Source organism: Serinus canaria, chromosome 13 (assembly GCF_022539315.1).
Source record: "Serinus canaria isolate serCan28SL12 chromosome 13, serCan2020, whole genome shotgun sequence".
Classification (NCBI taxonomy): domain Eukaryota; kingdom Metazoa; phylum Chordata; class Aves; order Passeriformes; family Fringillidae; genus Serinus; species Serinus canaria.
Genome location: NC_066327.1, coordinates 7906278 through 7932919, shown reverse-complemented (window position 1 = coordinate 7932919; position 26642 = coordinate 7906278). Strand labels below are relative to the sequence as shown.

Here is a 26642-nt window from a genome sequence, read left to right as displayed (position 1 = left end):
TCCAAAGACTCCAAAATACTACTCAGCACAGAGCATCTTTAATGAGAGCTCCCTCAACTCTACATCACTCCTTTATCCTCCCTGCAAAGGGGGGGACAGAGAACCTCTCTTCTCAGACTGAGCCTTGTGACCTGTTTATACTGCTGCTTGTACCACCACAAGGACTGGGCCATGGTGCTGGGTTCTGTTTAAGAACACAAATGGAACAAAGCATGATGGGCAGGGTAAGACAGCAGCTAAGGAAAGCAGCTAAAAACAACCTGATGTGCTTCAGCTCATCAACTCTAACAAGACTTCCTTCAGGACACTGAACAACAGAGGTGACTTTAGAGAGATCACCTCTGGAGAAGGCACCATGCAACCAAATCTGAGGGTGCTGGAGCTACCAGCTAAAGAGGATTGAGCTAGACACTGCTGGGGGATGTGTGGGATGTGTTACAGACCAACAACCTCTCAAATCAATCCATCTGTCCCTGCAGTGGTACCCAGAATTGGATAGATCTGGCTTCACGCATTAAGTAAGCTTGTCTCCACTCCTCACCCATCAGCCTGAGGTGGGAATGCTTGACCTGCTCACTCCCTGGGCACGAGGGAAAGTGATTCCACAAGCCCAGCACATAAAACAAACTCCTTGATGAGCAGCAGGCTGGGTTAGCAGTTCAGTGGCTGCAGCTGCCATGTTACAAACCCAGATTATCAACATCAATCACATTTTAGCACCTACCAGCAGGTGAGATAACTGGAGAACTGGTTCATGCAAAGCAGGGATTAACATGAGAATTAGAAGGAAGTTAAGACAAGAGTGGAGACAAAGCAGTAAGAAATGGGTCAGCTTCAGCTGTTTTCACTGAGATTTATGTTTAAAAAGTACATCTGAAACTCCAGCCATGCAAGATTTGAGTTACATGCATGGTCATCTCCATGGCAAAGATCCATTGAAACCACCACCACTTTATAGAGAACACTTAAAAAGATTATTTTTATAAGCAACACTCCAAAACTTCTGTGGGATATATGCAACAATGGGAAAAGAATTTAAAGAACTGAACTGAGGCTAAAAAACTAAACTAAGCTGAAGAAGGAGAGGTTTTGATACAACATTAGGAAGAAACCATTCCTGTGAGGGTGCTGAGGCCCTGGCACAGGCTGCCCAGAGGAGCTGTGGCTGCCCCATCCCTGGAAGTGTTCAAGACCAGGCTGGATGGGGCTTGGAGCACCCTGGGACAGTGGAAGGTGCCCCTGGCCATGGCAGGGGATTGGAACCAGGTGAGCTTAAATATCCTTTCCATCACAAACCAATCTGTGATTCTCCTGAAACTGTGAAGTAACTCAAGTGAAGCCTCAGATGATTGCAACAGAGAAATTAGCAGTGTAATCCAGTTAGGATAAAGAATTCCAATTAATAAGAGCACGGCAGCTTCCACTGTCAAGTTTTGATTTTGCTAATGGTCTACTGAAGGAAAAGAAAAAAAATTAAATTACATGACTGCAATACAGTCATAAACAACATGACTACTAAAACTTTCTCACTCAGGCCAGACAAGCACAAGTTTCACATAGAAAACTGCCATTTTCACACATCTATAGTAAGAAACCCAGAGTTCAAATTTTCATGCCTTCTTTCATGCTTTTTCCACACAACATGTGATTCAGGCATGAGAGTCTTGTGTTTTTGCAACACATAAAAAGAATGGCTAAGATACTCTCACTCTTACAACCATTAATTCAGTTCAGAAAATACAGAACTATCATTTTTATTGTCAGCTCCAACACTGAGATGCACTGAAATCCATGTTAGGATTTCTCTACAAACTATCTACAAAACTAAAAACCAAACTTTGCCATGGGATCATTTTAAATTTAAAGGAAAAAAAAAAGTAAAATAACTTCTAATTCTATTCCTTATAGTAGAAAATGAAAAACAAAAGATTTTTTTTTTCAAAACACCAAAATTATAAAGGAATTATGTGCAACTGGAAGTTTCAGGTTTTGCACCTTTTTAAAACCAGAAATAATCATTATCAGTTTTATGACAAAACAGATTACTACTATTGCTACATCCCCTGTAGTTAGGAAAAAGCACCAATTTCCTGTTGCAGGTTGTTCAAGCAAAGTATTTTTGTTGTGTAACAAGATTTTATCAAACTCCTGGAGGTCAAGGAGGAGTTGTTTTCTTTTTTGTTTTGTTTTACATAAACACATTCCTGAAATTCAGCCACTGTCCAGCCTCCCTCTGCTGATGTTGCAGCATTTGCTAATTAAGTAATGGCAGTAAACACTAATGATGACAAGAATGGTGCTTGGAACAAAGGTCAGTCTTGGCCCTGTCATTTCTGCTCCATCAGGCACTTTACAACAACCAAACACTTGGAAAAGGATCAGGTTCCAAAGACAAAACCCATCCAGCTAATCCTAAAGAATAAACTACTCATATTAACAAGTCAATAGGTCAAGTTTTATTATTTCCTGTTACACCCCATCATGGATGGTTTATTGATTATTCCACAGCAGAGCTACTTCCAAAGGAGGAGGCCACATATGGTTTTTCCCAGCCATAACTACCACTATGTCTTGAAAGTACCAACTTTTAACATTCTTAATTAACATACACAACATGTTTTAGAAACATGGGGTTTTAAATTTCTTAATGACTTACTACATATTTTTCTTCTAGAATACAAATATTTAGCTTCTCTATCAGTTAAGAGGTTTGCTGACATCAATACACTTCCCTAATCTGCCAATTATAATCAAGGCTTCAGAACAACATTCATTCCCAAATATTTGTAAATGGAAAAGGTTCAGTTGAACAAAGCTTTGAAAATGGAGGAGAGAAGCCCACTTGGGAAACATGAGCAACATGGAACACTCTTTCAAAGAAGAGAGAACATTTCTGCCACAGAAAATTACCTGGAGAAGTCTTTAGCTGGTGATTAAAGACCCACCCAAACCTGAACCATGCTGTTTCTCACAAGAGAGAGCTCTGGAAAGTACATATAATCCTGGAAGAGATGGGGCAACCTTATCTTTTGGTACTGAACCAGAACTTTGCTGTGGCATCAAGAACACACAGTGCTGTTTGCAGGAGCTGTTACCACTCAGTATTTTGGTTACCCAAGCTGGCATCACAGATATCCTTTCCCAGGGTCAGGTTTGCTTCCTGGAAAGGTCCAATCCAAGAAGCCCATTTCAGTTCTTCTGCTAACCAACCATCACAGCAGCTTCTCCAATCAAAAGCATATCTCAAAAACACGACATCCTCCTGATGTCACATGTGGCAAGATACGTAAGAAAATTGGGAAAGACTCACTAAGGTACAGCACATTACACATGCTTTAGTGCTTTAAGCAGAGTGGGGAAAATAATCTAATTAAAAATTTAAATTAACACTGAAAATATAAGAAAACATGAAACTAATGTAAATTAAGCTCTATTTACAATGAAAAAAATGTCAAAGGACATACTACCACTGGTACAAACCATTGAAGTTTTAAATGATTGAACAACTTAATTGGCATTGTTAACACATGTGTGATCTAAATATGTCTTAATGTCATTATATAGCTTACCACTGCTGGAAACCTAGAAAAAAAATCAGTACTATAAAACTGCACTACAATTTTTTTTATTTATTATTTTATTGTATGCTCTCGTCACTTAATATTCATGTATTTCATCTGCATCATTAATTTTCACAGACTCACTCAATGGTTTGCAATGCTCTTATGGGAAAAAAAAAGGTCTTCCATATACCAAAGGCAGCTTTGTTTATCCTTGATTTATGGATGCCTCATTTGCAAGAAATTGTGTTTTCCTTCTAATTCACTGCTACTCATAATTAAAAACACTTAAGCAGTTGCATGATCTGAGAATAGAACGTAAGTTAAACTGGCATGATATCCCATACCAACAACTAATTGTTCAGGCCATGGGATCAGACTGGAGCTACCAAAATGTAGAAGCCCAGGACTGCAGGGAACAGCTCTCAGCCAGGCTGGACAGGGCCTGGAGAATCCTGGTCTAGGAAAATGCCCCTGCCCATGGCAGTGGGCTGGAACTGGATGAGCTTTAAGGTCCCTTCCAACTCAAACCAGTCTGTGGTTCTGTGACATTCCTTGGGTCACCTGTCCTTTTTCCACTGTGGGATTTGCTCACCTCTCTGCACCTGCAGAGCACCTCAGAGGTGCAGGAACCTGAGTATGTGCCTGACTGCAGTGACACAGGGAATAGAACAAAATCAATCACTGCAGGGAGCCTTCTGTATCTGAGAATACTCCCATTTCACTCTCATGCTCACTCCCCAGAACAGGAAGGTGTTAAAACTTCTTTAAGGTACTGGACCTTTTATAAAAAACCTTACTTTTATAAAGTAAACTATTTAGAAACTCCTCCGATGTAACATATTTTGAATGCAGCCCTTGAAACAGGATGAGCACCAACACAGCTTTCTGAACACAAATGTTTTGAAAATTTTCATATCCAGCTGTTGCACAACCTGAGTATTTGGTGATGAAGTACATCTGGAATGGCAAAACTGATGAGTTTAAGCAACAGCCATCACATTTTTCTCAGACATTTCCTGATATCTATATGCTCAGGTTTTTCAATACTGATAGCTTCTCATTCTTCATTACTCAGAATATCATACATACACTAAAGGTAAAAACACAGCCTGTCCTCAAGAGCTTTCAGCCCACAAACAGATGGAGACTGAGACTGTCCTATTTGTTTCAACACTAATCAACAAGCATCTTCAAATTTACAATATTCTACTACATCCTGAAACAATATTTTCAGATATTTCAGACATCAAAGCCATCAATGGCAGGATGTCAGGCACTTCACGTTCTGTATTTTCCAGGAACTGTAAAATCATACCATTACCCTGTCTGTGTAAATTGGTGTCAATAATGCACAGCTATCTGTGACTGTCAATAAAGCTACCTGCAGGAGTTTTACTGCAGTAATACTCAGTACTGTATTACATGTAGAACAGGGCCAGGGCCCTGATATACCAGTTTATCAAGATAACAAGCAAAGAGTTTGCAGGTATTTTGTTTTTATGAATATACTTGTCTCTCAAACTTCCTGTCTGCCTGTCAGGCTGCTTTTAGGTATTGAGGAAGATAAATTGTACTCGCCACTGCAAAGTGAATCCCATGACCCCATTTATCCATTAACCTGGATGCATTTCTTCCATGCAAAAAGATTTTGTACAGAAGGGCACAACTGGGCCTGGAAGAGACAAGATGCATAAGGAATAAAGATGTGGTTTGGGTGTTTTTTTAATAGGTGAAAATGTGACTTTGTGCAGGTATAGGGGGCTACAAGGGCATATAGTGCCAGGACAAGGGAGAATGGTTCTAAGCTGAACTAAATAGGTTTAGATGAGATATTAGGAAGAAATTCTTTACTAAAGGGTGGGCAGATACTGGCACAGATTGCCAGAGAAGCTGTGGCTGCCCCATCCCTGAAGTGTTCAAGGCCAGGTTGAGTGGGGCTTGGAGCAACCTGGGATTCTGGAAGGTGTTCCTGCTCATGGCAGAGGGTTGGAATGAGATAAGCTTTAAGGTCCCTTCCAACCAAAACCACTCTGTAATGCTATGAAAAGCATTTTTTTCCCTCTCCTTGCAGAGCACCTCTTGTGCAGAACAGTTGCTCCAGCAAACCTCTGGATATCTACTGCAAAGTTGCTGTTGGTCAGATCCAAGATAAAATGCATTCTCTTACCAATGAATGTACCACACAAGTATACTAATGGCTGGAATAACCATCAGTATTATTAAATACCAATCTAATTACTCTAAAAATGTAATCAAATACTTAAATTTATTTGTCATTGTTTGGGAAATAACACTGAGGGAAAACCCATGAAGTTGCACAACAGGCATTAACAGCCACAGTGACTGTGGACAGAAAAGTCAGGATCTGCCCTTCCAGCACTGCAGTCATGACACAGGAGTTTACACATCAAAATCCTCACAGGGATAATTTGTTTTTCTTGGCATCTCCATGGAGGTCTCAATTTCACTAGATTTGTCTCAGCCCAGCCATGATCTGAAGAATGGGGCTGGTTGGTGTGGAGTTGCCTGAGGCTCACAGGTGCATCAGGAGCCTCACAGCAGCTGCTGAACAGCCTCAAATGTCCCTATTTGTGAAAGAGAACAAGGAGATGGGAAAAAAGGTCCATCAGCACAGAGCAAAAGTTTCAGCAAATGCAAGTAGCAGTTTATGAGATATCATATGCTGTGCAAGTCTTGAGCTCTTCAAAGTAACTTCATTAGAAAAATATTATAATACTTAACTCCATCAGGAAATGGTTTAAAGGAAACCAGACACCACAAGATACATGGCTGAATGCAAAATACCTATTTCAATTAATACTCAGTCATCAAAACCCATTTCTGCATTAGCTCTCAATAACAACATTTAGCAGGTTTATCTCTTAAGCCTGCTGAAGTTCTAATTGGAAATTATTTTGGAGGCTGTATAACATGCTACTCAATTTGCAGGTTGCAAGCTCAAGATCTCTGTATTAATTACTTTATACACTGAACATGACAACCCTTTGGGGAAGCCTGTGTCCCACCTACCACTTTCTGTGCAGCTTTCCAGCTATTTCAGATCATGGAATTGCAAAGTCTTAGTAAAATTGTATTTTAGTTATAAACAAACCATATGTGACCCCTTCCTTCTAATTTCCTTTCTCCTGCACTTAAGTTTAGGCAACAAAAAACTCTGTGGCAAAATCAGCATCCCTTGCAGTCCACAAAATTTCTAAAGGGTAGATGCTGTAAGGAACCATGAATAGACCACAAGGAAATTATTGGTGCAGGGGAAATAGGGACGAGATTATTCAGCCATATAATTGAAACAGGTCTGAACACAGTATTTCTTCATTTTTTGACTTTCTTAGAAGATTAGTCTACATCAAACAAGATGCATTATGTACTCTTAGTCTGCAGCACCTTCCCAGCCCTTACTCAACATCAGCAAGCCCAATACACTTAGGGAGACCAGGACACAGCTTCTCACTGGTGAGCTGCCTCTTCTCCTCATCCACATTCCCTTTTCCCTCAGAGTATTTTCATGCCAGCACTAGCTCTGCCAGAAGAATTTAAATCTGAACAACTCTATCTGAATTAATTAGTTTTATAAATACATTTATTGGTAGCATTCCCAAGTTGTTGCTTCACTTACTGGCTGTCAGGCAATGCTACAAGTTACAGCCACCACTTAACAGAAACATCCAAGGAAAACATCACCTCATCCAGAGCCACAAATGCACTGAATAACCTCTGCTTTTATCCTGTGCTGAGTACTAAATCTCTCAGACTTGATAAGCACAGGGATGTAAGCCTGAAGCTCCCTTTAAGACAGCAGAGAAAATCACCCACAACAGTTAGCTGGGAAGAGCTTTCCAGTGTGAAGCCAATATACACTCAGAGCATTGTATTGTGACTGCAATATTTAGAGTCACACACCAAGAAACTTAAATCCCAATTATGCCAACAATTGTCACAATTCAGAACCTTACTGGAAACTGCCAGTTTGTCAGAAATTAGGTTTACTGCATGGCAGAAGGGGATTGGCACACATGGATCCAGATCATGGCAGTTGAGGGAGGAAAAACACTATTCACAGTCCAGGCATTGGGACTGGGATGGAGATGAGGAAGAGCAGAGTTTGAGGAGCACTGGGACAGAGCCTGGATACAGCAGGTGCAGTCTAAGCAGAAGCAGTATTCAAGTTAAACCTGAAAAGGAAGGATCAGAGGACAAAAAGACCAGCATACCTTGCACTGCCAGAAGCTGGGAGTACAGGAGCTCTGAGCCACTGGTTTACTTTTGTAGCAAATGGTACAAATTCACAAATATTTGCAGAAAGCTGCCCTACAAACTTCAGAAGCAAAACTGATCTGACTTTAGATAGTGCATTTGAGGTATAAATATGTTTGAGAACAAAGTTACATACATCAACATTTATAGCATTTTGTTAATCTTTGAATTCTTTAAATTGCAAATCTCTAATTTCAGTCTTCCTTTCCATCACTGACAGTCCTGTAGAAGCACAGTATTTTCTGTGCTTCTGGCACTTTACACACAATAGATGTAAACACTATTAACAGTCACTATTAAGTCACAGTCAGTTGCAAAACAAAAATATTGTTAGTCACAAATACTAATACAAAACAAGCCGAAATAATTTCAACCCAAGCTGTTGTTCATGATGCAAAACTGGAGTTCCTCTTTCATTGTGACCATTTTCTTGATCTAAGCATTTGGGTCTTCTCCTTTTACTAAAGAAAAGAGAAATGGCTAATTGAGTCATTGATGCATCTACAACTCTCATGAAAAGACACCACACAACCACAAGGCCATTTTAAGTACAGCAATTGTTTTTAGCCAAGAAATGCACTACATGAGTAGAACAATGATTTCAATTTTCTCCACTTGAAAGATTTGGGAAGGACGGGGAAAAGAGAAGTGTTTGTTTTAGTATGACTACATCTTGAATGTTTCAAGAGTTTGTAGTTTTCCCTTGGAGGTTCAATTCTCACAGCTGTAGGAGGCTGTCAGCCACATAATTGGCTTCAAAAGTTCCTCCAGGTCCTTGATATATCTCCTATGGCTAATCTTGCTGTGAGTAATCTCCTTCAAATATCCTGTTCACATGAATTATCTTCATTAACAAGCAAGGTTAACAGAAAACCTCTTTAACTTGCTGACACGATTTTCCTTCCACAAATCCGTCAATCCTGTTCTTTTATTCCGGCCACCACTTTCATGTTAGAAGCAAATTCTTCTCCTCCTATGCCAAATCTATTAACAAATCCACTCTCCAAGCAATAGGGTAATCAAGATTATGCCATCCTTGTACCTGGTATGACTGACTGATCTGCATCTTACCTTAAAAATATTGCAGGGCTTCTCTCATCATGAGCATCAGTGTCACAATATCGAATAGATTTATTATGCCTGGATGCAAGTTTTAGTCCTCCCATTTTTAAACCAATTTCTGAATGACAACTTGAATAGAAGTTCAAGTCAATAAAAAAGACCTTTTCAAGCACAGTGAGCACCAGTTTTCATTCCTTGCTCATTAGACAAAGTTAATAAAGCAGTAACTGCCCACCTCCTTATGTTTTCAGGGGCTCAGCGTCTTTCAGGTTGGATTTCACAGAATATTTTATTTCAAAGAGTTCTGCAGAAAAAAAATAAGGTTCCCCAAAGCTCTGACAGACAGTGGATGAAAGGGGGCAGGCAAAAAGCAGGATGGCATCTCCTCCAGGTTAAGTTCACAGTTATTTACTACAGTCTCCTCCTATCCATCAAGGTAATCACAGGGCAGATGACAGAGAAAGGACAAGTACTGTGAGGATATACCACCAAACAGTTATTAAACCATACCCACCTTCCAGTGACTACAATTATTTATGGAGACTGCAAGGATCTCACTAACAATCAATTGTAGCAGCAGTTTCCTATGTAATTGTTATTATATAATTAACACTGGGCATTAATTGATTAAAGTGAATTTTGAAAAATGATTGCACAGATAAAGCAGTATCCCACACAGCATACTCTCCCATAAAGTTTATTTGACAAACATTACAGGTCTAGGATCATTTGCACATCAGGCAAAGAGAACATGGCAGCAAGTTATCTTTGCTTCCTGTGGTACAGAATAGCTCTGTGGTACCTGAGGCAATGAGAATAAAGACAATACTGTGCTTTCCTATACATGTGTAGTTAAGCCTCCATTCAGAATGACTGACACAATCAGGAACTTGGTTGGGGACAAAGAATAAAGAGTGACATTAAGTATTACTTCAAATGTAATTAAAATTATGCTAATTTTCTAACAAATATGAAAGAATATTACTAACTTATCCAAGGCACTATTTCATATGAAATTAGCCTGTGCCTGACAACTGCAGTTCCCTCAACTAGCAATGGGACAGATAAGGTATTCCAAACAGGGAAAGTAACTGAAGTTTATCCCACTCTACTGAAGAAAAAACCCATTCTATTTAATGCACAAACATGACTGTATTTCAAACAAAAAGGAAGTGAGCTGAACGCTCTAGACACCTATCAGGAGTCCATTCTCTTCCTTTCCACATGATCTCACCACCTAAGGAGAGAACATCCCAGAAACCACCCTTTATAAGCTGTAACCTGCCAGCAGCTCCATCTAACAGATGACCCTTTCACCACCCTCATTATCCATAATAAATGCAGCTGTGAATTAATCTTGTAAATTAACTGTAACAGGTCTACTTTGCTTTTCTCTTTTTTAAGGCACAAGAAACCTTACAAGCAATGGTGCTTTTAAGTGACTTACTCCAGGTTTTGCAAAACAATGATTTTAAAGAGTTTTTATGCAACTACCAGCACACCATGTCCTCACTTCTGGTACTCCTGAACTTATAACTGACTCATCACAATATGATTTTGTTGAAAGGGACCTTAAAGCACATCTTGTTCCACTCCCCTGCCATAGGCAAGGACACTTTCCATTAGACAAAACTGCTCCAAGCCCCATCCAAATTGGCTCTGAACACCTCCAGGGATGGGGCAGCCACAGCTTCTCTGGACAATTTCACTCAAGGAGCATTAAGTGTTTGATATCCAGCCTACAATTAACTGAATTGAAAAATTCAGTCCTGTATATTTTCACTAGTGCATACTATGAAATTCAAGTACACAGAAATGAATGTAAGCTGGAGTTGGCCTTAAGTCTGTGCACTCATGGTCAGCTCATGCTGAGTCAAGTGAAACACAGTGAAATAAAAATGAGTGATGTGCAAGGTCAAGCAGAGTATCACTCTGGGTACTCAGGGCATTACTTGCCCAAGTTCAGCTCAAGTCTAATAATGTGCTTCAGTGAAAGCATGTCAGTGCTCACTGTGTCTCAACCCCAGGACACAGATGGGCTCCTGGCACAAGCTCTCCACAGCTGATCCTGCTGGCCCCTTCTTGCTTCACATAAAAATCATGTGTGCCATTAAATACAGCTCTGACCAAATGGCAGCAGCTATGTGATCTGCAGTCATACTTTTGTGACAAGGAACTCTATCCAGAACAGTCACACAGCACAAATTATTCAAAGGTAATTATTCAGGTAATAGGCTGACTACAAATTCTCTTACAAAGTTAAAAAGCCAAGCTAGATTGAGGGCAGTATTACACAAAGAAATTTCAACATGCAGAACAAGTCTGAGAAAATTTAAATTAAATTGGCTGAGCATTTATTTCACTACCAAACTTTAGAAAAAAAAAATGAAATTATTTTAAAATTCTTTAAAAATTACAGTAACACAAATACATAGGAAGCATTTATTAAAAAAAAACCTTGCCTTAAATAACAATAACTCAATTATTTTACCTACCTGCAAGGTGGCAAAAACATTGAATCCTTCATGAGCACAGACCCAGAAAGCAGGATATACCAGCATCTTGCAATAGTTTCTGAGCTGTAAGAAAAGAAATCACTGATTTGTACTTCTCCTTACAGCACCTTAGAATTACATTATCCAAAATATTATTGTAGTAAAATAATAATTTATTGTTCTACCAGTTTAATATAAGAACCTGGGAACTCCAACTGGAGCAGGATTTTTTTTTTAAACATTCACATAACATATTTCTTATACTTAACATTTTGACATTTAACTCAGCTTAAAAATGTACTTTATTAAAATGAAATTTTAAGCAAAAACCTTTTATTCCAGTGAAAGTACACAAAGGCTATAAATACAGGACAGCACACACCCCCACACACAGATATTGACCAGCTCCTGGAGCAGGTGTGTGTCACACACACCCACCACACCAACGAGCAGGTGGCATCTCATTTAGACTCAGGTGTGCTGGAAGCTGTGCCTTATACAGAAAGCTAGGATTAACTGTGAGATAACAAATATGCCATAAACAATGCTAAAATACGAGGGAAATAAAAGTATATTTTCCTCCCAGGAAGAACCTAGAGAGCTGTAAGCTAAAATACCAATTTTTGCAATGTAAAGCGATGGGGTTTGAGCTCCAGCCCTCTCCAGCACAGGCTGCTCTGTGCAGGCAGTGCCAGCTCCAGGGATACAGTGCCACCTACTGAGCTGAGTGTCACCAGACTGCAGAGGGGACACTGCCTTTCTCCTGACACACACACGCACCCCTGCTGTCCCTGGGAGCTGGGCTGGAAGGTCATGGGCACCTCTCAAACACCAACACTGCACTACTGCCACAACCACCTCTGCCAAAGCTTTTAACCAATTATTGACAAGGGCTGAAAAGCAAATTACATATAACAACATTGGGTTTTGCCAAATTTCTGCTGAAGAACCTCAGCAAGTGCTGTGTACTCACCAAAAGAGAACTTGGTTGCCCTTGTACCTCTCATAGCGGGCACTCGACGACATTATTCTGAGAGAAGAGGAAGAGAAGTTTAAATTCATTTTTAATCCCCAAAGATCATAAGACATTAATCATTGCCTTTCAGTAGAATCACTTTCAGGCTCTAAGACCTCAAATTCAACAATTTCTCTTGTTCTAAACAAAGGATGTGCTTAACTGGAAAATTCAAATTATTACGGTGCTCTTCATTATCCAGATAGATAATATACAGCATGTTTTCCACGTGTTTAAATCACTCCCACACACTGGAATTACCCATAGCAACAGAACTGAAGGAACTAAAATACTTCCAAAGCACTTCTTGTGCTTTGTTGGCCTTCCATTTTATGGATTCTGAGACCATCAGAATGTCTGCAGCATAAAAAAGCTTTTGTAATCTGGAGTTAAGACAGAGCACTGTCTACACAGTAGACAAATGGGAGGCAAATGGGAGTAAGCTCAGCCTTCCTTCTTAGAAGAGCTAATTAGTTTAAATTCTGTGCCACATTATGGCAGTGACTTAACTCAGCAATGGATTTGGCCAATGCTCTGCCACCTCCAACTGCAGGCAGACAAAAGCTCTGCTTATCTCCACAAAAAAGTAACAGATGTAAGTGTGTTAAAAAACACAAACTGCAGAGTACTTCACCTTAGCTGATGCTCCCTGAAGTGTGACAGTATGTCCAGCCCATGAAGGAAAGAATAGATGGTATTCAAGTCCTAAAAAAAAACCAAAACAAATCACATAAGCAATCTCATTCACATCTAATCACTCAGTGTTACTTTTCAGATTCTGCACTAAGTTACACAGAATTATACAAAGCCCAGATAAATAGATAGGTCAGGACACACACAGACTTGAAGAACCCTGTCTACACTTGGGCTGTGGCAGTGGAAAGAGTGAAGTGCAACTGATGCATAAACACTGACCTAAAAAAAAATATTAAAAATATCTCTGAAAGTATTATTTATGTGAATGGACACAGCAGCAAGCAACACATGGAATAAGACAAATAGAGCAGGCCTGTTCACCCAAGGTCAAAAATTGCTGAAACCTTCTAAGATCTCTTTAAAGAAAGAATTTTTCAAAACCAGTGAAAAACATAAGCCACTATATAGGGTACAGAGAACCACCAGAGTACCTTTTCATAGCAAAGGGGTTATATTTAGAGGGGAAAACTCTTTGATGTCCACCTCAAACCTAGCTGGCAAGCCCACTACAAACTACACCATCCTACTGCCTGTCTTGCTCAGCCCAGTCCATGTCTGGAGGGAACATCAAAAAGGACTCCAAAATACTCTTTGGCAAAGATGAAAACAATAAAGCTTTAGAGGTCTCTCACTCCTACTGCCACTAGTCAGTATCACATCAGTGTCATCCACTAGCAACCACAGAAGCAAAACTATTACAACATGAAGATTATTTTGCTTTACAAACTGAACTTTACATAGAAGCTGTAATTAGGAGTTACAGCTGTTTAAAACCTCTCACCAGACAGAATCCTCTTTAGTCACAAAAATATCTGTGCTGATGGTGCAGACCACATGGCAGGGAACAGCTCACTAGGGCTATTCAGCACTCCATTTACTGTCCTGAACAGGTGGGTTGTTAGAGCCAAACACACACAACAAAATCATTATACACCACAGGGCAGTCTCTCCTCTTGGCCTTGGAAGGTATGTTCTGAATTTTCAAGTGCTGCATTTATCCAGTGTTTACATAAGATAAATCTGAATGCTGGCCTCAGAATTTACAATGGATTTACTTCAGAAAAGTTCTTTGGCCTCCTAGTCCATGTTTAGTGTATAACTGATATGAACCGTTGTATCAAATGAAAGGTCAGACGTAATTGCAGACCATGTAATACCAATAAAACTCTGATTATTTTTTTTAAATGTCATTGCCAAATCCCATTAAAATTAAACAGAAGGCCTGAATTTGTAACACATTTACAAAGCACTCATTTCACACAGTCCAAACTCATTTTAATCATCCAAGCTGCCACAAACATGTTTTTTTGGTGAAACCATCCAGGAGCAATAGCTATGGATAGACTCCAAACACACCACAGCCTGTCAGAGGTGGGCACCTGCCAGCCAAAGGGTCATTTCAGAGAACCAACAGCTCCATTATTGAGCTTTTCCTGTTTCTGAGCAGGAACTACCTCAGCTTCTCCACCTGAAAGCATTAGGCACAAAAATGCAGCAACTATATACTCAGACCATACATTGCTTAGTAATTAATAATATCTGATTCTCCCAGACCAAAAGAAGGATACTCACAACTCCTGTGAAAGTTGGGTAGCCAGAAGAGAATCAGTATTTGGTATTAAAGCTGAATATTTTTTAAGCCTTCATGACTCATTTTGTTTATATAGGTTTTCCTACATTTTCAAGTACTTTTTTACATAACTGGGACTAAGAACAGCTTGACAATGCTTTAGATAAGCAGTTCTGTAGTTATGAGTTACAGAAAACTGTAAGCAGAACAAGAGCCTATGTTCCCCTTTTAATCACAAAGTTTTTAACTTCTGCATATGAAAAATGACCGCATCCTGACTTGTAAATTATTCTCTCCAACTCCCCAGAATGCAGCCCCTTTGCACATTCACTGAGCCTGGAGTGACTCCTGCACTCCCCCTGCAGCACTCAGACTGCAGTACTGATCCACTGAAGAGCCTGATGATCCAACAGTTGGCAAATTTAAGAGATAAACATTTGCTTAAAGGGATACATGTCTGGAAAGCATGCCCCAACTCCAACCTCATCTGTTGAGATGAGCAGCAGCAGAGGGAACAGCTGAGCAGAGCACAGCACAGGGAAGGCAAAGGTTCCTATTCCCTCACCCAGCACAAGGCACTCAACTTACACTGCCCACTACTACTACTCTAATGCAGAAAAATAACAAACTACATGATAAATGTAACTCACTACCCAGCCAGCTGATACAACAAGCTAAACACATTGGCTATTCACACAGCAATTTCTAGAGGTGGCTTTAAATCGGGATCTGTAATGCTTTCCCTAAAAATCCCTGACTTTTAAAGCAAGCCCCTCTCCCCTGCCTTGCAGAGAAGGTGATTCTGAGTGCCACTGAGCAAAAGAACAACTCAGCAATCTCCTGGGAAGGGCTCTGAGGTGCCTCTTTCTGCCAGTACCTCAAATATACCCATCCAATCTGTTTTCCACATCTTGGCAGAAAGCCTTTTTTGCTTGTTTAAATAGATACACCAGGTAGAATTGCTCCTCTCCCTCAGGTGCCACTTCAGGTTCTAACACAAGAGGCTGCAGTACATGTGGTGTGTATATACCAGGTTTTCCCAATAAAATGAAAATTACATTACCTATGAAAATCAGTCCTAGTTTCCCCATACTTCCAACTCATTTCAGACTAAGTGCTTAAAATAGCACTGAAATAATATTTCACATACAATATTTAGAGTCTCATTCTATATTTTTGCCCACAAGGAACATCAATTAACCCGAGGGTGGCCGGACATGGGCAAGGGCTGTGGCCACCTCGTGGACAGAGGCTGAAGTCCAGCTGCCCCACACTCCCAAAAATCCTCCTCCAACAGAGCTGAAAGCACTTTTTTCTCCAACTCAGAGTTTACAATAGCCTCTAATATGATTTTCAGTTTTATTTTTAAAAACAGACTTATTTCACTGCAGCAGTTATAAACAGTGGACAAGCACATGACCTCAGTACAAAGGGCAGAGATCATTTTCACTGATACTTTCTGATACTCACTAGGAAAACTGATGCCAAAGGGCAACATTCACCATCACATCAGCTGAACACAAAACATTTGCTGGAATTTTAAATCCCCTTTCCATATCCTTCCTTATAATCTCTTTACTTACTTTTTTCTGTCAAAATCCAACTGAGACACAACTATTGATAAAAGACAATTTCTTCACATGCTCGAAGCTAAAGAACAAAGTCAGTATGAATTTATTTTGCAATCTTTTCTTCAGTGCTTTTCATCAGCTGGAATAACAGCTGAAACTGAAGCACAGGATCTACCTGCAAATGCTATGCCCACAGCAGATTCTTCAATCTCTGACAGAAAACAACCTTGACTAAGGTTATTTACAGAGAAAGTAACTCACATTATCTATTCAACTAGCTACAACTGCAGCTCCAGCAACTCAAGGGAACGTGGGAAACTGAGCAAAGCTTAATCAGGCAGCAGTTAATCCTGTGAGAAAGGAGATTTTCTATACCATAGAGAGGAAACATGAACACCACGACCACAGTGATCCTGCACCAAGCTGCCCAGGACAGATCATTCCTTGCCTCCAGTTCTCACAGCAGATGTGTTTAAAAAAAGCAGAGGACATCTGTGTCTTCAAATTATTCCCACGACAGAACACACTGTATGAAACAGCGTGGGCTTCAGCAGCAGGGCAGAAAGCAGGGGATGGCTCTGAGGATGGCGCTGCTATCACAAAAGTGGGGTCAGCAGCAGCCTCAGCTCCTTCCAGCACCAGCTTTTATCAGCTGCAGCACACACAGCCTTCGGCAAAAAGCTTAACCAGCTGCTCAACCAAAGGTGGTATAAAAACACAGAGATTTTAGTAACAATACCATGTTATATAAATATATATTCTCTTATGGTAACATCCTCATCCCAATATAGTTAGAAGTGAGCCACCTGAATACCCAGACCACTTCTCATTTTCCCTGCCAGATGCTAACTCTCAGAGATACCATAAGAGGAGAAAATAAAAGAAGCATCAACTAAAAACTCACTACATGAAAGTAAAGCCACCAGCTAGCCACCACCATCATCCACTTATCCCAACACATTTCTTTGAAAATAACCCACTCCTATCTTTTTTTTTTTTTTTTTGCAAGGATGGTGAAATACTAGTTTCTTAATTGTTAAGATGTAACGTTTTAAAATAAAGAAGTAAGTACAGTCAGCCAGAAAAATCATCAGAAAAATACAATCCAAACTCAAAGTTGCTGAGGAAGTGGTGGTCACCCCTAAGTTTCATCACTGGCATCTTTTTAAAATATGACCAGGACCTGGATGTTTCTGAACAAGCACCAACAGTGCAGCAACACCAATGATGAGCAAAATTTGCAAGTAGGTATCATTTCCTTTTGCTTCACTCTGTTCTCACACAATCTCTGGCTTTTAATCCAAGAACCATCTTTACAAACTTGGAGCTAAGGCTCCAGTGGAACAACAGTGGTCTTGAACATGGAGTTCTGACCACAAAGTTTCCCAACCAACAACTCCAGCCAGCACAACTGTAATTCACATGACCTGCATCCAGATGCTTCAAGTCCACAGTAAGGTCTAAGTCAAATCTTCCTGCAGTGTTAAAAGCAGGAGGTAAAAGGGGGTAAAAGCAGTGGCAAAAAAAACCCCAAAAAGCAAAAAACAAAACAGCAAAGAAAACCCAAAAAATCCCAACCCCCGCAAAACAAAACAAAAAAACCAACCAAACAAAACAAACAAAAAAAAAAAGCAGCTCTGAAACAAGGATGGAATGACTGCATCAAAAGCAACTTTGCCCCTCAAAAACACAAAACAAAAAACCAATGCTTCACTTTATATGACCTCAGCCAGGTGTTCCAGTAACATATTATTATTACTATTATTATTAAACACTAAACAGGAAATCTGGTCTATTTCTAAGGGAAATAAATTGTTCTGAAATGACCTCATAGTTGTAAATTCTGATTAATCTCACATAGAGACAACTTCAGTAATTGCAATCAGGTACTAGGGATGCTGAGGAAGTGATAAATCCCCCCAGACTCCTCTGAGCACTGCCTGTCATGTTGTGTCCTTCATGGCAGCAGCAGAGTCAGCCCAGATCCGGAGCAGCTGCATCAGCCCCTGGCCAAGGGACAGCTGCTCACTGCAGCACCTGGGGATGCTCCCAAATCCCAACAAGCCTGGGCCTCACAGGTACCCCAGATCCACCCTGAACCTGAAACAAGGGCTCCCAAAGAAAGCAGACTGGCAAGTGTTATTCAGTCAGTCTGGAGTTTTGCTCAGGGAATGAGAAAAGAGCAGGAGCCTGCACCAGAGCACCAGCACTTCAAAGCTGCACGTCAAACCAGCTGTGTCAGCAAGTTCCAGACAGATTGCTCTCACATGCAAACCTGTCCCAAAGAGCTGCACAAAACCTGTCTCTCAATCCACCCCAAACACATTAAATTCCCCTTGCAAGAACATATGTTTGGCTCACTCAAGGCTCCCCACAGCCAGCCCACGCAGGCTGCCGAGCCACCCAGGATTCCCTGGGTCACACACAAGAACCTGCTTCTACAAAAGCACAAAGGATGACTGATGGGATTTCACATCCTTTCCTTTTCCAAGCTAAGGCAGTTGGCAGGATGCATATTTCATATGTTTCAGAGCAAACAAAATATTAGTATTTTCTCAAGACATGTTAAAAATCCAGTCATGTGACTGAGAAAATGCTTTAAAAGAAATAGACACACATTTCTGCCTTTGAACCAGCAGTTAAACCATATGGCAACAGCTTCCCAAATTCCAATGGCATTCAAAAACACCATCAGGTACAAAATCCTCCAGGGAAGGAAGCTGTATGGTTGAAAGGTACTTTCCTGTTTGTGGGCTGCTTAGCTTCTTCTCCCTTTTCAGTGCTCTGAGCAGAAATAAGGCTGGAAACAAACTCCAGCAGAATCAAGCACTCATTTTGTTTTAGGACAAGGATTTTACAGCCTCTTGGACAGTGTCTGAATTTCTCTGTATTAAAGTTGTTATTTAAAGTGCCTAGATTTCAGTAAAGCAAACAGAGGTGATTCTTGGAGCACAGAGCACAGGCTGTGTAAGCTCTAAGTGGGAGGTTCCCTCCAGCCCAATGCCATTACTTGCTTCTCAGTGATTCAGCAGGCTCCTTATACAGATTGAATGCAGCTTTTATTAGGAATCCTGTCAGGCTCAATAAAGACTTTGTCACCCTTGGGGGGTGGGGGGGTGTAGCAGAAGAGAGGAAATGTTACTCAGCACAGTTTATGGTTTTCATTGCTTCCCTTCCTGTTGCTTCATCGAAGGCTGGAATCCGCACTGTTTCCTTTAGTTTCTGTGTAGGGCCAATTTAAAAATAGTACTCCCAAATTCTTTCCTGATACTGTAATACTAGAAATAAAAACACAGAAACATGTTGTAGTCCTCTGATCCATATTTTACACATTCAAATATCTACAGAGCAAATTCACCAACTTTAGGGATGCTGGTTCAAGGAGCCCACCCTACACACTGTCAGCTACCCCCAAAACTCGTGGGAGGAGGAGAAAAAATCCACTTAAACATGTCACAGAGTATACAGCTCCTAAACTAAAAAGGAGATGATGAGATGAACTGGAAAGCAACCCTTCCATCTTAACTTATTTACTCTCCTTGTTCAGTGGCATAGACATTGAACTTCAATAAAAATACAAGTGATGCAATAGAATGTCAGCTCAGGGCTCTTCACCTAAAGTAACAATTCCCCTTAGAGTAGCCTCCTATTCAGCTGGAGGCCATTTAAAAACAAAAATAAAAACTAAATACAAGCATTGAGACACTATTAGGGAAGAGAAAGGACGGCTTAGCCAGTCAGACAAATGAAAATTTTATGAATGAAGGACATTAAAGTACATTGCAGAGAATGGTAGAGTTTAAGCAGCACGCTTAAGGAATGAAGCTGCATCATTCCATGTAGGAAACACCACTAATTCAAAAAGCCTAATTAAAGAACATTTCATAGAACATAACAGCAAACTCCTGCATGATCTTATGTCACTGCCTGAGACTGTACACAGTAACATTAGTATACAACAAACTGGTTCAGCTGCTTCAGAGCTATATTCCATTATTCAGAAAAAAATGGCATATATTTCATAAAGAAGTTGAACAGTTTAAAGTTACCAAGAACTTGAACTCTTTGATTTATGGACTTTCAGATGTCCCCAGACTCCCGGAGCCTATGTCCACCAGACAACTATGGATCATATCCTGACTATGATGGAGCACTCCTCCCTAAACTCTTCACTTCCCATTTTCCTATACAAGTGACAGATACTGGTCTTTCCAAATAAGGAAATGTCAGTCTAGTTATTATAGTATCTTTATACTATATACTGTATGTATCTACATACAGGAGAAAAGAGATTAAGAGAGACTTCATTTCACTCTTGTAAACCCAGGGAGCAATTCCCATTGACAGCATCCATTAATAACAGTATAGCCACCAACAGAAAACTAAAATCTGACTCTTATTTTTGCAGATAGTAAGATGTATCAATTGCACATTTGGATTTTTATCTTATTTTTTTGTGAAAAAGTAGCAAATCCCTCAATGGGGCAAATAGTTTCCTTACATATTATTTTCTAGTATTTCATTGTGACATGCACATGGCTACAGGCACTGACTTGCACCCCTAAGAATCAAACTATCCTTAAGAAAATTTGGAAAAGCCAGACATTTAAACACAGAGACTTGAGAGCCACTATTACAGCTTTTTGATGGACTGAAAATATCTCAATTCAATGGCATACTTCAAAAAGCAAAATAAAAGAACTGAAGTCTTTCCACATGAAAATAAAACAAAAAGTTTCTCTACTCACCAATCACTCCCCACACCCAATCCAGATAAACACCTTCCACCTCAGAACCCTGGATTATGTTGATATAGGACTTTGGTAGAAAGAAAAACATCTAAAGGAATGAGGGAGGGGAAATTTTGTATTATTTTTACTGCTGTTTCATCACAGTGTCAGCATTTTTGGAACCCTGACTTTGCCAGAGAAAAAAACTTCCTTCGGAAAAGCTGATTTTGCAGAGTGAAATTGCAAGGAGCCTGAACTAGAGAGACAGAACAACAAATGCCACTGCTTGAAAGCAAGAACCTCATGGAGAGTTCTGAGTATCTGAAGAACCATTCAGCCCTTTTCACAGCTAAGAATAAAAGTACAGCTATGAAAAAATGCCTTCAACTAAAACACTACCACAAAGTTCCCAGACACACATTACTTAATTTAAAAGTATCTTTCAGACTTAAATGCTGATAATAGAAAAGCAAGTTGCCTCAAAAACCCTTTTTTGAGTTGTAAAACTTGAGTTTTCTAAGACTTGAGTTTTCAAGTTCGTGAAGTTCAACAGGATGGGAAGCACAGAAAATACAAAATTATCCCCCATCTAAGAGCAAGACTTTATACCAAACATTTTTAAATAGTACAAAATTGTAAAGTCAGCCTCCTAACCAGGCTCTTGAAAAATCACCTAAAATCCACAAAAAAAATGGGTGGCTTCCAGTTCCATCAACACTTTGTTAGTCAAGCTGTTAGTCAGCTGACCACTTGTCAGAATTACCTACCTCCCTTCCAGAGAACAAGCATCCATCAAATAGCAATGTTTCAGTTAAAACCTTTTGGTTATAACTCCAAAAACATCAGCTCCTTTGATTCACAAAGGAACTCTCTCTGCTCTTTTCAGAGGAAAAGTGTCAACGTCTGAAATTTCTTTTTAAGAAAAGAAGGAACTGTGGTAGAAAAGGTCAGAACACTGAAACATTTAGGAAAAAAAAAAAAGGTACATTCCTATTAAATAAGAAATTTGGTACAGAAACCTGGGCATGAGGAGAGAGGAGGTGAAGGATGAAATATAAAGGTCAGTTCTGTGCTTATCCATCATGACAGCCTGGGAGTGAGGCTGAGTGCAGCTTAGACACTTTAAACATCTGAGCTGTTACTTACACATGACTTTGTTCTTACTGCAGAAAATGCTCTACTTCTCATTCTCCTTCCTCCCTCTTGGACTAGCAACTGGTGCTGGTTCACATTTAACATAGAAACACTCCACTGTCAATGTTTTCATCGTGTTCTGCCCAATGTATCTTTGCAGCAAGTGAATAACTGAGCTCCCATTCTGCAGCTCAACAGGTATCTCACACAGAGAAGGACTGACAGACACCATAATTTTATTTTACTGTAGCTTTTTTCCATCATAATGATTGGCAGAATTTCATACAAATGGATAAGGATATTGTTATTTTTCTAAAAGCACTTTTACAATTTTTCTGTGTGTAATTTCTTACTTCTTTGTGAATTCAAGCAAGCAAAGATCGTGCCTGTCCGGAAATTAAGTCCTGCTAAATAAATAATAGTGAAGGCAAAATGAGATCTTACCTAGATCTTTATCAGTATCTAGGTAAGGGAGAGGAATAAAGCTGTATTAACTGCCTAAAAATGTTTTGGTGCACCAGTAAAACAGGAAGAGAATTATGAGATTACAACTGAGAATAAAACATCACACAACTGTAATGTTCTCCTACAGTTTTTTTCAACAAAGCCACTGAAGGAAAAATGAAAAATCAACCTCCAGCTACTTAATTCCCATAATAATGTCATTATGAACTATGAAGGAATTCCTGTAGTGGACAGCAGTAATATGATCACCAGTAACTCCTTCTACATCCTGGTATTAGGATACCCAAGCACTTGCAAATAGATCAATCCAAGAAAGTTAATGCAATGTATAGAAAGCAATATTTCTTAAAGAGTCTAAATTATCTGAATATAGATTCCCACAAACTTTACTAATACTTCAACTACTACAATATCCTCTCACATGTGGATAAGGGTTACCATGACTGTGTTCATTGTGTCCAAACAGCGGCAAAGAAAAAAGGATTAATCAGTAGCTCTTCACAGCTTTGCTCATAGCAAAGAATCAGGCAGATTTACCTCATTGCAACATTTGAATGTAAACCACCACAGCAGAACTCTAGGAACTGATGCTCTGCCACTTTAACATCTACTTTTGTATTTCTCAGCAATACTTGTGCCATAAACCACAAAGAAGCTTACAGTTCCAAACTGAGGAGTTATATATATATATATATATATATATATATATATATATGCATATTCATCTAGCTAGGCTAACAGGTTTCAAGTTTGAAGTCAAATCAAATAAATGTCAGAGGCACAGATACTTGAGCACTTCCCTAGTCATTACATTGATCACTGACGCATAATGTTACAAAGGGAATAATTGTAATTAAGAAAATTAACAACTTAAACATTAGGAGGAACAACAAACAAGCATACCATTAAGAGACTGAATCAACCATAAGATAATACTGTTAGTCAGGAATTTCTAGCTCCAAATCCTGCAGCCTACCCACCAGGTACCCAGCTTCACAAAGTGCAACCAACTCGTGACTAACATCCACAGAACTACAGACAAGGTGCCAAGGAAGTGTCTCCTCCACCTCCACACTAAATCAAACAGGTACTTGTTGATAACATGTGAGACATTGGCTCCTTCAGCCGGGTTGTAGAATAGGAGATGATATGGAAACCTCTCCTCCAATGAACCATTCAATCCTCAGGCAGACCAAAAACTCCACAGGTTACAATCAGCCTTGACTACAAAACCAAAACAAACCAATTCCACCACCTTCCTCATTCCTAGAAAACCATGATCAACACAATTTGTATTGTACTACACCAGAGATTCCTCCAGCCTCTTGCTCTTCCAGTGTTAGCCAACCACAGCCTCTATGGACGTACAACAAACCCACTTTTAAACAAATAAGGGTCCCACCTAAAAAGAAGACTTCTACTTTAAGACAGCAGAACTACTATTATTTACTGAAGATGGAAAAAAAACCCCACCCAACTAATACAAAACTTAATCTGAGCAAAATTGGATTTATAAGCAGCAATGCAATACCTTTCTTTAATATTCCAACTTTTGACTCATCAGCTCAAATTAAAAGAGAGAATCCACACAGGGTAATGAAAGGCAATGTCTGGACACAGAATTTTACACCATCACAGCCTATGGACAGCCATGCCTGTGCCTGCAGTCATGGAGAACACACACTAGATCACTGTCCCCCCAAGTGCAGCAGAAACAGAAGGATCTGGTACTGCAGCTCAGACATTTTACATAATTACACTGAAAATTCAGACATCTCTGGTGTGTGTTTTCGTGAAAAGCTGTGCGTTTAGTGTCTCAGCCTTTCACTCGGGCAGCTGCTCCACTGCAGTACTTAGCAAGTACGCCCAGTCCAAGTGTTGGAAGGAAAGGAAGTACCTGTTATCTAAGTCTTCTCACTTTATTACATCAACATTCACAACCATGACAGCTATGTAATTATATTTCATACCAAAATATATTTTTTAAAACCTTCTACTAGAGCTTGGGAAAAATCAAAGCAATATTACTATTCACCAAACTAAACACTGAAGTCCATGGCTCCAGATTTTAACAGAGCCAGATTTGCTACATTTGAGAGACCCAAACTAAGCACAAGGGAAATTCTCAGTTTTTCTTAAAAACAAGGCTGTACTCAGCTCTGACAGGTTATGAAGCACCTGTTAACTACAGGTCTGCTATACTCCATAATTGCCTTCTACCTAAAGTGAACAGAGGGGAAACAAAACAGAAAGAAGTTCCTCTCTTGAGCTGTGGACTGCACCAGGAAAGTATCCCAGTGGCTCAGGAACTGGGCTGAAATGGTGGGCCAGATATGCATGATACCACATCTTTTCTAAAGATCACACCTGGATGATACCCTTTAATCCTTGTATGAACTGCATGTCAGTTTGGAAGAACCAGAACAAGAAGAGTTGGACAAGCATCTTGGAAGTGACCTGTAATGGCATCTATAGAGGAGTTTGCTGAAGGAAGCCTTCCCATCCAACAGAAGGGAAGCAGTAAACATGTTTGACAGAAGGTCAGCAGTCTGACATCAGACTGCCAGCTTCCTTCCTACCTCAAATGGGAAACAGGAACAGAAACTTCTTCTGCAACAGCTGGAAAGAACAGTTTTACAGTCAAATCAACACAGACTACTGGAGGCTGGACACCTTACAAAGGGCCCTGAAAATGTTGGATAAAGTAAATCAGATTTAAGTAGAATAACCTCCCCACAGTACCTGGTGGCCATTGAAATGCACAACCCTTGTGACGAAAGCATCATAAAAATCCCAAAATTGAAGTGCAACAAAATCAGTATCTCACCTTTCAACACTAAAGCCATGACATGGTTTACAATGACAGACCTTACTCCTCAGCTTCTTCAAATACAGACTGCCAAAGTGAAAAACATTACCACAGCTCTGGAACTCTGTCTTCAGAGGAATTCATGTTTGGCCAAAAGGAACTGTATGTGCCTGCAATGCAACATACCACCACAAAAATTCCTTCCCTTCAGACCATCACTCAAGGCTCATTAATGATCAGACTTTGAAGGATGGACTGCTTAAAGTCAATGCTAAACAGGCACAAAAAGACTACAGAGAATCCCTTAAGGCAGTTCTTTTTATTCTTTTCATCAAGAATTTGCTACACTCTTGACATGCTAAAAGCTAACCAATAATTAGCAGAGCTAAGGAACCTCAAGAAACCAGATGCAGAATGCTCACTAATTTGTGCATGCTTCCCTCAACTCAGGGTATTTCCAAAATACTGCATTGAAATGCTCAAAAGAGGAAGAAGGGTGTATCACAGTATCATCAAACAAAGGAAAACCCTCTGTATTTTAAGCCTGAAGCCACTGAAACAAGAAGACCTCCAAGTTTTAGAAACAGCTTGTCTGGCAAGATTAACCTGAGCAGAGTTCTTTTACAGCAATATCAGGTCTCTTACAAGGAGGGCATCAGAGCTCTGAACAGACTTTATCAAGGTAATCTCAATATACTTCTCAAGGAAAACTCATTTTTGCACATGTCTGGCAAAGTGTTTTGCACTTCCCTGCAAACTGGAAGTTCACCTGCAATGGTCCTGAGAATTGTGCAGCTTCTTTGCCAGTGACAAGACCACCACAAGCCACCTGTTAATGCCAAGGGACTCATTTCCATCTGAAGACTGCCAGCTTTTTACCTTCCTGGGATGGGAGCATCAAGCACTGCACACAGGGTTATTACAGAGCCATGGAGCACACAGCAGCAGAGTGTGATCAGTGCACTCAGCAGCACAGCACAGATGTCAGACAGCTGCCTACAGGGCTTTGGCTTCCTCCCCTGGGCTCCTTGGATGTGGGGCTGTCCACAAGAAGACAAAACCTGGGCAGAGGCACCTCAGTTTCCTCTCACAGCAGACATTCACACAGTTCTGTAAGACTACTACTCTCCTACAATGTATTTGCACTGCAGACAGATATCCAGCTCTCCTTACACAATGTGACACAAGAAACAGTTTTGTTAAAATAAACATTACAGAAAACCTCCTCTCTGAAGCTTTCACAAAGTAAGTTTGGGT

At 40.0% G+C, this 26642-nt stretch overlaps 1 protein-coding gene across 10 annotated transcripts in view; it reads right to left on the bottom strand.

Annotated features, from left to right (window-relative positions):
* RAPGEF6 (Rap guanine nucleotide exchange factor 6) overlaps positions 1–26642 on the bottom strand; it is a 122129-nt gene that overhangs the window by 83408 nt on the left and 12079 nt on the right. For 9 of the 10 annotated variants that reach the window (XM_030229206.2, XM_030229207.2, XM_030229202.2 and 6 more), the window contains exons 2-4: positions 13045–13115; positions 12369–12425; positions 11396–11479 (exon numbers count right to left, since the gene is read on the bottom strand). In XM_030229206.2, the coding sequence (XP_030085066.1) occupies positions 11396–11479; positions 12369–12425; positions 13045–13115 (212 nt within the window). Of the gene's footprint in view, positions 1–11395; positions 11480–12368; positions 12426–13044; positions 13116–20995; positions 21015–26642 lie in introns of those variants that run through there. The other variant, XM_050979568.1, reaches the window with a different exon arrangement.